Source organism: Apiospora marii (genome assembly GCF_038362585.1).
Source record: "Apiospora marii strain CBS 49790 chromosome Unknown utg000004l_segment0_segment0, whole genome shotgun sequence".
Classification (NCBI taxonomy): Eukaryota; Fungi; Ascomycota; class Sordariomycetes; order Amphisphaeriales; family Apiosporaceae; genus Apiospora; species Apiospora marii.
In genome coordinates, this window is record NW_027117375.1 from 1,760,483 (window position 1) to 1,772,870 (window position 12,388).

At 53.4% G+C, this 12,388-nt stretch overlaps 5 protein-coding genes across 5 annotated transcripts; 3 read left to right on the top strand and 2 right to left on the bottom strand.

The window, feature by feature from the left end:
* Positions 1 to 314: 314 nt before the first annotated feature.
* On the top strand, positions 315 to 1,780 carry PG985_006497 (uncharacterized protein; the record flags this gene model as incomplete). Its single annotated transcript, XM_066826266.1, has 5 exons — positions 315 to 485; positions 583 to 840; positions 917 to 1,025; positions 1,090 to 1,207; positions 1,273 to 1,780. The coding sequence occupies 5 exons, from the start codon at positions 315 to 317 to the stop codon at positions 1,778 to 1,780; spliced, it is 1,164 nt and encodes a 387-aa protein (XP_066685873.1).
* Positions 1,781 to 3,432: 1,652 nt separating this feature from the next.
* On the top strand, positions 3,433 to 4,101 carry PG985_006498 (uncharacterized protein; the record flags this gene model as incomplete). The annotated part of the gene is made up of 2 exons (XM_066826267.1): positions 3,433 to 3,900; positions 3,958 to 4,101. The coding sequence occupies 2 exons, from the start codon at positions 3,433 to 3,435 to the stop codon at positions 4,099 to 4,101; spliced, it is 612 nt and encodes a 203-aa protein (XP_066685874.1).
* Positions 4,102 to 4,554: 453 nt separating this feature from the next.
* On the bottom strand, positions 4,555 to 5,572 carry PG985_006499 (uncharacterized protein; the record flags this gene model as incomplete). Its single annotated transcript, XM_066826268.1, has 2 exons — positions 4,555 to 4,745; positions 4,846 to 5,572. The coding sequence occupies 2 exons, from the start codon at positions 5,570 to 5,572 to the stop codon at positions 4,555 to 4,557; spliced, it is 918 nt and encodes a 305-aa protein (XP_066685875.1).
* Positions 5,573 to 7,346: 1,774 nt separating this feature from the next.
* On the top strand, positions 7,347 to 8,706 carry PG985_006500 (uncharacterized protein; the record flags this gene model as incomplete). The annotated part of the gene is made up of 2 exons (XM_066826269.1): positions 7,347 to 8,067; positions 8,120 to 8,706. 2 exons carry the CDS (start codon positions 7,347 to 7,349, stop codon positions 8,704 to 8,706), a joined length of 1,308 nt encoding a protein of 435 aa, XP_066685876.1.
* A 598-nt stretch (positions 8,707 to 9,304) lies between these two features.
* On the bottom strand, positions 9,305 to 11,266 carry PG985_006501 (uncharacterized protein; the record flags this gene model as incomplete). Its single annotated transcript, XM_066826270.1, has 2 exons — positions 9,305 to 10,456; positions 10,754 to 11,266. 2 exons carry the CDS (start codon positions 11,264 to 11,266, stop codon positions 9,305 to 9,307), a joined length of 1,665 nt encoding a protein of 554 aa, XP_066685877.1.
* Between the last annotated feature and the right edge of the window lie 1,122 nt (positions 11,267 to 12,388).

Here is a 12,388-nt window from a genome sequence, read left to right on the forward strand (position 1 = left end):
GATTGACAAACGCTTGGCCATGCCAAATCCACTTGGGAGCAAAACAAAAATGCCCGACTCGAGTTCAGGGTTCAGTAACAGATCTGGATCTGACCAGAAGTATAAGCATATGACCCTTTATCCTCCAGATCCAGCCCCTCCCCCCTCCGGATGATTCCTTCGTTCCTTGGACTTTCTATTCTGGTGCGATATCCAACTTTTTAGCGGGCTCTTGAGCCGATACCCTCGACACCTCTTGACGACTGAAAATCACCCTTCGGGCATCCAAGCACGAGACTTATCAGTTTTCGCCAGTCCAAGTTCACTCTTTCGACATGGACTTGAGCTTGCCGCAACTTAGCCATGACTCCAATGGACCATGGATGGTCTGGTCGAGCTGGTCTTTAACCGGGCTGTCATCGATTTTCCTTGTGCTTCGCTGTTACTGTCGAGTTTCCCGAAACAAATCTCTTTGGTGGGATGACTACGTTCTTCTCCTATCATTTGTATGTTGTCTTCCCTTCTTCTACGATCCTGACCACAACATGAATCATCAATTTGAACGTGTCCCTTTCAAACACATGTCCTAAAGTTTCTGGATAGCTATTACTGTTGGCATCAGCGATAGATGTCACCTACAACGTCGGCCAGGGGTTCGGCCAACATGTGTATAACCTTGATCCGAAGAAGCTTCCCACGGTAGGCTTGCTGGCCCAGGTGGATCTCATCTTTCTCATCTTTGCCGCGGCCTGGTCTAAAACGTCTTGGGCCATCACGCTCTTGCGTCTGTCCAAAGGCTTATTACACCATGCTGTTATTTTCATCATCGTTACCGTCAATATCCTCATGACTCTCAGTGTTGTAAGTATGAATACTCTTCCAGCATTGTAGCTATCCTTTCTCCCGATTATTTGCTCATGATTGGTCTCATTTGCAGGTGTTCAACTTCATCCAATGCATACCTAGCCGGAAGCTCTGGGAGCCTTACCTCGAGGGCGCCTGTTGGCCTTCGCATATTGTCCCGATATACAGTACAGTATCTGGAGGTACGAATATTCCATGCTTATCACTTCCTTCATACCCCGGGGTTTTGACTGACATCTAGACTAGCTTACTCCGGTGCCATGGATATTGCGCTGGCTCTTCTTCCATGGCTCCTGATCATGAAAGTCAACATGCGGATGGCCGAGAGGATCGGCGTGGCCATTGCTATGAGTTGTGGCCTTTTGTGAGTTGCCCAATCCCATTTCTTCTCAAAAAGCTGCTGCGGAAGTCTAACATGACCCACCTCAGCGCTGGAGCCACAGCTTTCGTGAAGACATCCTTCGTGATCAACCTTGCCAGCAAAGACCCCATCTACGATACCGCACCGCTTGTTGTATGGGGCCATGCCGAGATCGCCGTGACCATCATCGCGGCCTCGATCCCCGTGCTGCGCGTCCTGGCCAAAGACGCGTCGCTACCGCTCTGGACCAGGTGGCGCACGAACACCCAGGGGAACTCGGGATCGTACAAGTCGGGCCCCAGCACCGACAACAGCCAGCGGCGGCTGAGGGTTCCGCTCTCCAAGGGCAGCACGACCATCTCGTCAATGACGACGACGACGTGCTCCGCCACCCCCTTGGACCAGCGTCGACATAACAGCGGCATTGACAACGACGAGGATGACAAGGGTGACGACGGTGCGTATGCTGATCATACCTTCGGCACGACGTCGCCACATCGGGGTCGTGGCATGAGCCGCGATGGATCGAGCGAGCGCGAGATGCTACCCATTGGCGCCATAGAACACAGTCGTTAAGAGTGTGGGACTTCCATACATTCGAGGACTCGAACAAATTGTCTGGGAAATATCGGGACATGTTATGAGGAATCGCACTATACGCGCAGGCGCTGATGCTGGATCTGGAGGAACAGTATGGTTTGATTGGGAGTTGCCCTGGATTTAAATTCAATCACCATGCATATGACTTCTGTATTAGATATTGATATGCTAGCTTCGCAAATACGTCTCTCGCATGACTGTGACGGTTGGTAGTATTCTACTTGTAAGACAATATCGACTTGTTGGGGGCCTGCCACTAGCGCATAAACCCCACCAAGTAGCTAATGGCGGCACACCTGTTCTGTTCACCTTTCCCTCATCATCTTCTGAGCTCACCACCGCACAACGATAGAATGCAGGCCTTTCCCGCCATTTTCGTCCAGTTTGAGCATTGTAACAGGTGCAATACAACTTGTCCTCATTTCACAGAATTAAAATCAACCCTCATAGAATCTGTCAAGATCTGCCAAGAGCCGAGAGCAGTGAGCTCAAGCGGTGGATAACCCAAATGGCATTTTCTTCTTCTTCTTCTTCTTTTTTTTTTTTTTCGATTCATACCAAAGCTCCCCGGCAGAACGACCAACAGGTCCAGTCCAACCGACGCTGCAAGCAAGGCGCCGTTCCCTACCTCCGCTACCGAGTGGACAAGCTTCTGGACACGGTGATCCTTGAATACCTGGACGCCAAGTTGAGATGGGTCCCAGCAGCCCTAACTGAGTTCCAAAACGGCGAGAAGCCGAGCACAGCCACCAGAACGCGTGCTATGATCAACCAAGATTTATACCAGAAGTCTCTTACGGGAACTTGGAATGCCCGTCTGCTGATCTACCTGTTCCGCAAGAGACCCTGGGAGGACAAGTAGGAGACCCCCACCTTCCACCGATTACCATGTCTAACAAATCTTCTGAATAGTCCAATCGATTTGATGAGCAATTCGACGTCACCGGCGTCCGTGATTACACGGCCCAGCACTTCCGCAAGGTTCCTCTAATCGGTGCTTGCCTCAAGCCGATGTTGCAAACTCTCACCGCGGTCCGCGCCTAGGTGAGAGATCGGGGTGTTGAGAACGATGACGTTCCTTTTCTCTGGTACATTCCAGAAAGGATTTTATCCTTCTGCACCCAACCGAGAGGTTGGACACCACACCACGAAGCCGAGAGGCTGATCTTTCTTCATATGTGAGATGAAGTCGAAGGCTATTCCTAGCTCGTGGGTGTCAGGTGCAGTGACATGGTATATCAAGCCATAATTTCTTATCAATTCTATAAGAAAGAGATAGAAGTTCTTGGATTTCTTATTAATTTCGGTAAGAGATATTAATTAATTTTTATCCTTTCTTTTTCCTTTTAATTCATTTTAAACTTATTTAATAGAAACTAAAAACAAACTTACGAAGAACAGGTACGAATATTTTAATATCCAATCTCGTCGATGACACCACTCTGACTGCCGAGGGCAAAGACGCAGCCAAATTCCCAGCGAGCCCGATGTGGTACAACGCCATCATCGAGGCAGGTAAGCTGGGCTGCTGTAGTGAGGTGATATCCATGGCAGCCAGAGCCAGTCTGCAGGGAAGCATCTACTTGAAACCCAAGGGCTTAACTGAGGTAGCACATCTGGCACGGAAAATGTTCGCCGACCCTCTATCGGATCACATCACATTGTTGAAAATTTTCCATGCGTTCTGTGCAAAGAACAGCATGGAGAATGCAGACGAGCGCGAAATGGCACTGTGGTGCAAAGAGCACATGCTCGACCTGGCCGCACTCCGCGAGGCCAGAGCCAACCGCGTGCATCTGGTCGCCAGTTGGCGGAAGATGTACCCAAAAGACGACGTCCACCAGTCGTACTCGATCACCAACGAGGACTACTCAGATCGTTTGCGACAGGCTCTGGCCCGCGGTTTGTTCATCAACACCGCCTATTGTCGTCTCGAGGATCAACACATCACGGTCCACGGCAACTACGAGGGCCTGATCGAACCGCTTAGCAGACTCACCGGTGTGAAACACGAGTGGATCGTGTATTCGAAGTTCTACCTTGGCGTCAAGGCATATTTCTATGTCGCGACAGCTATGAAGCCCGAGTGGATTGAGGTGAGCATTATCGCAGACTGATTCTTGTTATTTCTTGAGCTAATTGAGTCGCGCTAGGATCTACCATACTTCCACCCAGATCGCCTGCCTCAGCGATTCGACATGCCCAAGCGGCTGAAGGTGTCAAAGTCTCTGGAGGCTGCCCGCCAGAAGAAGACCTGGTTCAAAGATCTCGATCATGTGGAGCGTTCCGCTCGCTAGAAAAGCGAAAACCTCGCAATTCTCACTGGTCGCGACCACGTGTTGAGCTAGAAGTCCCCATGTGGAAGAAAGCGATCGCGAATGATGGAAAAGCTTTCATACGCAACGATAAGTTACTACAAGTCCGCTTTCTTTAGGTCGATAATTACACATACATGAACATACAAAATGTAACAACATATTCAAAGGATGAATTTCAATTATATATCTGATCCCACTTTTGTCGTACGTGTAAGTCCGGAGAAAGCAGCAGCAAGTTCAGTTGGGGTAAAGTAGGTGTTGGGCAAGGATTTGTTGCACTGTCTTACTCTTTCTCATTATGAAGATAGCACTACCTCTCGTCGGCTTACGCAAAATGTGCTAGTAGAATACAAGATGAGGTGTGTACATGGAGTGACAAGAACTAGCCTATCTAGCCTATTCCGCTCCCCTTCCCTGGTGGCTGGGACTCATCTACATCTCACTCGTATCTTCAGACTTAGTGAAGACAATGCTATTGGGAAAGTCCGCCGCAGCGCGGTTCAATCCGCGAAGACTGTCCGGAAGGGCACCAGACTGTAAAGAGTCGACGCAATCATCCACAAAAGTCCCATCCCTGAGGTCTTGGCGTCGCGTCCTGGTCAGCCAGTACTCAAATGGTCCGCCTAATCAAGCCAGTTAGTCAAATTTCAGCACAGGATATATGTCGTTCGTTCAAACACGAAACAAATAGAACATCAAGGGCGAGTGGGGAAAACAACTTACGGTTCTGGTCCAATGCATCACCGAGCTCCATGCAGCGCTCTTCGGCCGTGTGCTCCGTGTGCATGTCGAGGAAATGGTTCAGCATCTTGCTGATGTCCTTCAGCGGCCACTTGCATGGCGCACTAGGCACGCGACTGGAGCCGGCTGAGAGGTACTTGTTGGACGTGCAGAGGCGGCATTTCCAAAACCCGAGGCGCTGCACGGCGCGCTCGCCGCCGCCGCCACCGAAGCTGGACGTCATGTCGACCTCGATGGTGTCTTCGTTGTTGTCGTCACTGTTGGCGATGCCGTTGTGGCCGACGACGGGCGGCAGCTGCTTGTGGCTGGGCTTGGACGACAGGCGGGGACGCTTGACGCTGCTGCCACCGCCGCCCTGCATCTCGGACGGTTGTCGTTTGGGAGCCGGGTCGAAACTGAACATCTGGCGTTTGCTGGCCGAAGTAGACGCCGACAGGGCCGACTGGCGCGCCTGGGCATCGATCATCTCGAGCCGGTGCTGGCAGTGGCGGATCTGGTGTCCCATATCCAGGACGCGCAGCTGCACGGTGCGAGCCTCCTGGGGCGTGAGATCAGGCGCCGCGAGGTGGTGGCGGCATGACTCTAGGTCATAGCGGTAGGCTAGGATGTCTTCCTCCAGCTGGCGGTGCGTGATCTGGTTAAGGTCGATGCTCGACTCATAGTTCACGCTGTGCTGGTCCGGGTTTGCGATGCTTCCGTTTCCGTTCATCATGCCGTTGCTGTTGCCTGATAAACTCGGGACCTGTGTCAAATATTAATATATGTGTTTTGCATTTGATCGGATCTCCAAAAGGTCTTTGTGTGTGAGAGAGTTGTGTGAAAGGGATTTGAGATTGGGAGTCAGCAGCACAATGTGGAGGACGAAGAAAGAAGAAGCTGGTTTGTTTGGTTTGGGTGGAACCTGGGGAAGGAGGCCCCCGTCACCCTCAAGTCACCAGGGAAAGTGTTTCTGTCTGGTCCATCGCGCCTTCTTGATGGTGAGCCATCTATCTCATGCCCACTTTTTGAGTCCCATGACTGGGTATACTAAAAGGCAAAATGGGTGTATATAGGGGTATAGGGGTATAGCGAGAGAGAGAGAGAGAGAGAGAGAGAGAGAGAGAGAGAGAGAGAGAGAGAGAGAGAGAGAGAGAGAGGAAAGAGAGAGAGAGAGAGAGGGGCCAATTCGTACCTCTGGTATAAGCTGTTGGATATCTGGCATTTCCCGGTTCAAAGCAAGTGCATAGCCCTGAGCTATGTAGCCGCCCTGTTTTGTCGGCATGGTTGGTATACAGGCCGTTGCGTCCATCCGTTGCGGCCGAGGGTTGGCTGGCATAAAAGTATTCGAGTACAGCCTCTCACTGTTGTTGCTACCCTGAAACAAATTGGGTTGACTGTAGTGACTCATGAGTATTCCGTGTGTTCGGTTGTCAACCGAAAAAAATGTTGCTGGAGGCGTTGTAGTTATCTGGAACCCGGAATAGGGCAAGCTTAGACGTGGAAAGTCTGCTGGAATGTTGATGTTGGGGTTGAATAGAAGTAGTGCGGGTCTGTGTCCGGAAAGAAAAAAAAAATCAAAGGAGAGAAAAAAAAAAAGAAAGAAAGAAAAGAAGAAAAATAGGAAATAATCGGGTCAGGCTAAAAGCAATAAAGGTCCCTCCTATTCATTGCAGCCAGCCAAAGACATTTTCAAAGCGATGCACATATCTTAATTGCTAGCGCATTGTTAATTAAGGCAAATTGGCCTTTCTTTCTTTTCTTCCCCTGGCTGACCTAACCGATGCAGGTACGCAGTCCTTTGTGACAGTCTTGTTCTTTTCTCGACTCTTTCGGCCGTGGAGGATCTAAAACTGTATCTTGACGCTATTCGGGCCATGTGGGGTCGCTGATAAGCCATAAGCCGGGGCTCAGCAAGCAACCCGACCGTCTGTCTAACTTTACCGACTCCGAGCTCTCAATAAGCATCCATGCTTATTGACCACAAACTCCCAATCGACCAAATTGCTTCACGTAATTCAATCAAACACGGCCAATTGGTTTAGTTCCTTCAATTGAAGTATTCATGACTTGCGAACGGGTTTGATTGTCTGGTCCTGTTGCACACACTGTGACCAATAAAATGGAAATGTATATATCGAATAGTCGAGGCTTGTCGAGGGTGTTCGCTGACTAAGCCGAGTATTCGCTCTCAGTTTGTGATGGTATGGAAATATCACATTTGCAGGTTCCCAAGCGGGAAAGATCGCATCTACAGGCACGCTTGGCACAGTCCCGGCAATGCAAATCCACATTGCTATGGATATCGACATGTTCTGGACGCTCGGTCTGTGGAGATGGATTGCCAAGCTTAGTTCGTCCCATGTTGTAAATCCCCCTTGTCTCAGATGTTTGGTAATAACTCGTGTTTCGACTTCTGACCTGTCTTCTGTCAAGTTTCTTCTGAGTTCATCTCATCTAAATTCAAAAACAACTACAATTCATCTACAATAAATAAATAAGCAGCCATGGTAGCTGTCATCAACCCCCTTCTCGTCTTTCCCACCCTCTTGGCGCTCGCCTCGGCTAGTTCGCAACATGTCACGCCCCTACCCTGGCAGCAATGCCCGTTGCCCAACTCGATAGATCAGGCACACCACAGCCAGATATGCCTTGAATCAGAGTACTCTCGTCTGGGCAACACAACCAAGAAAGTTGAGCATCGGCCGCCGCCTTCATGGGTGCGCAGCAAGCCATGCACCAAGTCGGGCAAGACGGAGTACTGCGCCTTTACGAAGCGGTCCTTCAGCGGCAGCGAGGGGGTGTCCGTCGTGACTACACCAGAACGGATTGCCAGGCTGGCAAAGGGCATATTCTCAGACAAAGGGAGCCAAATCCGGCTGCCGCACAGCAGTGCGAGCTCGTACGAAGACGCCGAGATCCCTGGGAAGGGTATTGGCCTGATAGCCACGAAGCCCATCCGCGCCGGCCAGAGCATCATGACGCGGACGCCCGCCGTGATGATAGACCGCAGCTGCCTGGATGCGCTAACCAATGACGCGTCGGTTGCATTGTTGATCCAGGGGGTGGAGGCGTTGCCCACGGTTCACCGAGACCGATATCTCAATCTTACGACGCACATGGACGTCGCCAGCCGGCAAATGAGGATCAGCCAGATATTCGCCGTGAACTCCTTCCGGACTGGGGTGGGAGACCAAGGGGCTGATTTCCACTCCGTCTTTACAGAAAGTGAGTGCCGCCCAATTTGGTAATAACAAGTGGAACTAGCTGACACTCCCAGTTTCGCGTCTGAACCACGACTGCCGCCCAAACTGTGTATACTACTTCGACCCCGACACCGTCAGCAACAAAGTCTACGCCGTGCGGGACATCATGCCCGGCGAGGAGATCACCGTGTCCTACATCGACGGCTTCCAGACGACCGAGGCGCGCCGGGAGCGCCTGCACGAGCACTGGGGCTTCGACTGCGGCTGCCCCGCGTGCACGGCGGAGCCGCACCTCGAGGCCGAGTCCGACGCCCGGATCGAGCAGATCCTGCAGCTCTGGTCCGAGCTGGACGACTACTCGGCGGCGGCGGCCACGTCGGCCAAGGCGCCGAGCCCGGAGAAGGCGGAGCTGCTGGTCGAGCTGTACCGGCTCGAGCGGCTCGAGGGCCGGCTGCAGGAGGCCTACTACCGCGCCGCCGTCGAGTATCTGGGCGTCGGGAAGATCGCCCCCGCCATGCGGTACGCCCGGCTGTGCATCGACAGCGGACTGAAGTTCAAGGGGCCCGGCAAGCCGTTCATCACCAGCATGGAGGATCTCCTGAGAGATCCCAAGGGGCACAAGTACTGGATGTTCCGGATGCCCAATTCCAGGGACGTGTGAGGTCCGCCCCAAGAACCATAGATGCAGTCCAGATGGCTATAGCAGTCTATTGGTTCGCTTGGTTTATTAGTTGGGGTTGGAAGAACGATACACGTGGCCACTGTGTCTCTGGGGAAGATTTTCAACCAACCACCAAGCACCTGATACTGTAATAACTGTGCCAAGGGCGAAAAGTTTGCATTACGCTGTCGGAGGTTCTTCATCTGAGGGAGCCTTGTCTATTTAAGGAATATAAATCCAGTCAAACAACTCGCCTCCATTCGACAACCGACTGCACGATTTCCAGTGTGATCTCTACTGGAATTCGATCCATGACCAGTGCGGCCTACGGTGGGTGGATGGGGCAAAAATGGTCAGATCAGAACCTCTCGAGAAAGACGTGTCAAGCACAGAGGTCTGCTAATTAAGAGACGTTGACACAATGGCAAGATTCCACAATGAAATTAGGTAGCTGCCTAAAGCAAGAAACAACGACTTCTCCAGTTGGCGGATGTTCCCAATTTATAAGTACAGCGGGTCCCGACACAAGTAGGTATGCAAACAAAACCCAGCCTCAAAGATCGTACGCGACGGTGTAGGTCCGTCACTGAGCCACAAATCAAACCTTCTGCAGCGTAATGTTGAGGGCCAGGTTCTTGACGCTCAAGACCTTGCCGGCGTCGTCGGACTCGAAGATGAACTCGTCGAGGGGCAAGCCGGCGTAGGTGACGCCGGTGTAGTCGATCCAGCCCCCGCAGTCGGTGGAGAAGCCGGTGCCGGGGTTGTCGGGGGCGCCGAGGGGCTCGAAGACGGCCTTGAAGGCCTCGCGGGCGCCGGACTGCAGGCCCGTGTAGTACAGGCGCACCGAGGGCATGGTGGCGTTGCCGCCGTTGGGGTCGGACGGCACCGCCATGCCCGACTGCAGCGACTGGGCCACGGGGACCATGTCGGTGCCGTTGCTGGTCCAGGAGCTGACGCCGAGGCCGGGGCGGGCCGGGTCCGTCGCGAGCTCGAGCGACGACTGCAGGTTCGTGTAGACGGCCGGGTCCGCCTCGTACCGGCCCGCGTACCGGCGGTGGGCGTCCTCGCGGGTGGCGGCGTCGTAGGCCGGCAGCACGACGGCGCCGATGTGGTCGGCCATGGTCCAGATGCCGCCCGCCGTGTTGGGCCCGGCCACCATGATGGTGATGCCCAGGTCGAACTCGGGCAGCAGGGTCAGCAGCGACGAGTAGTCGCCGACGCCGCCCGCCTTGGTGAAGGCCGTGACGGTGCGGTGCGGGTTCGTGCCGCTGCTGAGGCGCAGCCGCCGCAGGCCCCAGGGCATCCCCACCGCCGCCACGAAGTCGGACGTGTACGAGACGGGCTTGAGCCAGCGCCGCGTCATCAGGGGCTTGAGGAGGGTGGAGCCCAGGATGGCCCGGCCCAGCGTCGTGAGGTCGCCCGTCGAGGCGGCCATGTTGCCCGAGGGGCTCTCGTCGCCGATGTCGGCCCGCCACCCGCTCCCCTCGGCGCGCGGGATGATGCCGACTCGGTCGGGCGGGGTCTTGAAGTAGGTGTGCCCCAGCTTCAGGGGTTCCAGCACCGTGGCGTTGAGCGACGCGACAAACGAGCGGCCCGTCATCGTCTCCAGCGCGTAGGCGAGCAGCTGGAAGGCGATGTTCGAGTACGCCGGCGTCTTCCATGGCGCGAAAGATGGGTACGCGTTCTCGATACCTTCGAAGAACTCTGCCGGAGAGTCAGCTTTGGATCTTGTAGCGTCGGTACCCCCCTGCTAGTAATCATTGCACTTACGTTTTCGATTGCACAGAGGATTGACGCCGCAAGGGGGTTTGGAGCCCAGTGGGGGGAACCCTAAGTTTACCGCTCTATCAAGAGGCACAGATCCGATAATCTCTCCAAGTATGAGATCTGACCAAAGATCGTTCGTGTCAGCAGGTACTTGGATTGGTTGTGAAACAAAACTTCATGATCAAATATTGGGTGCCTTACAGTCTCGTCCAATTCCCGACATCTGTAATTGCCTGGGTTAGTATGGATCCCCGTTCAATTAGAATGCGATCATAGTTACCTGCGAAATCAGAGCTTCTATCGTTATATCCTCCCATCTCACAGTTCGCACCTCGTCGACTGTCGCATTTCCCCGGCGGTTGACGATGTCTTGCAACTCGGGCACAAACTCGGTGATCGGATGGTTGAAGTACTTGTCTCCCGTCTCGGCCAAGAACGCGAGGACCGTGAAGATTTTGGTGACACTCCCGATCCGGAACACGCTATCTGCGTCGACCTTCTTGACCCCTGTCGTGTTGCTGGGCAGGTCTCTGGCGGTAGTGTACCTCTCAAACAAGATGGGTGGCCCTGGGTTCGTGGAAAAGACCTGCACGGTGTAGCTGTAGTTGATGGCCGTTGGGTCTACATCATCAAATGTGGCCGTCAGGTTCTCCATGGCGGCCTTCCATACCGCGCTTTCGGTGAGACGCTGCGGCTTGGGGAACTCGGCCCCCCAGATTGGGCAGTTCGGGTTCGCGAGCACGAGGGGCGCTCCGAGGGAGAGAAGGCACAGAGCCCATTGCAAGATCTTCATATTTCCGAATACTCCAGGTGGTACACGCATTAACACTGACATGGACTACCGAGATTGTGTGCGGCGGTGGTTGAGTCCATCATCCCCTGCGACGGTCCAGGCCTCAATATATAACCAAATATATCATAGGCAGATGCAAGGTCCTAATATGTTGCAATGCGACTCTGGTGGTACGAGACCCAGCTGCAGTCTGCTTGTAAGCTGGGCATCGTGTGTCAGGTGGTTTAGGCAAATGGACTGATAGACTCTCAAGGGTGGCACCAGGGGCTTGTCCATTTGAGGAGCGGAAACAGAATCCATTGGTTCAGGCTAAATCGCAACGTGATAGTAGGGCTATCCTAACGGCCCCTTTAGGGAACCACCCCCATGAGGGCTGGACGCCGGAATCAAATGAGCCGGATGTCACACCGATGCAACGTACAAACGTTTTTGAGGGTGGATGGAGCCAATGTCTTGGTTGAGCTTGGGTGGTAGATTTTGGGTACTGTCGGTATTGCATCGCGGAAATGTAGGTCGAGCCAAGAACTGCAAGGTACCGTAGGGTGGGAGGCACTGCAATCTAGATATGTAATCTCTTACGCTGGCTGGCTGATCCACCGCGCCTCCTTATCTGGCCTTTCAGGTCAGATGGCCAGTCGGATTGGCTCAAGGGGATGCTGTGAGGAAGATTAAATTGGCTCCGTATCTACTGTCTGCATAAAAGCGTAAGCGAACTTTTGACAGGAAGACTAGCCTCTTTGGGATATTGCGTGACCAATGGGAGCCCCCATACCAGATGCTGTGCGCCTGAGCAAGAACATGGTGTGATGCAGTGCCATTCCGAGCAGTCGAAACCAAGGCCCGGGTATTGTGGCTTAGGTCACGGAGGTGCGGCTTGCGCATTCCGGGGCCAGATTCGGAACTCGTCAATGGCTCTTTCGGTAATCCGTAGCCAATCCACTAACCGGGGCATGCACATGATCTTCCGTTCCGGCCTTGCTGCAAAACGAATGCACGTCAAACAGCTTACCAATATGACTCTACGTCTTTGAATCAGTATGATTCATAGGCTTGTGCTACAAGGTTGAGCCAATCGGCGGCATGGACCTGAAACAACCAGCTCCACTGCCGGGCCAAGACAGG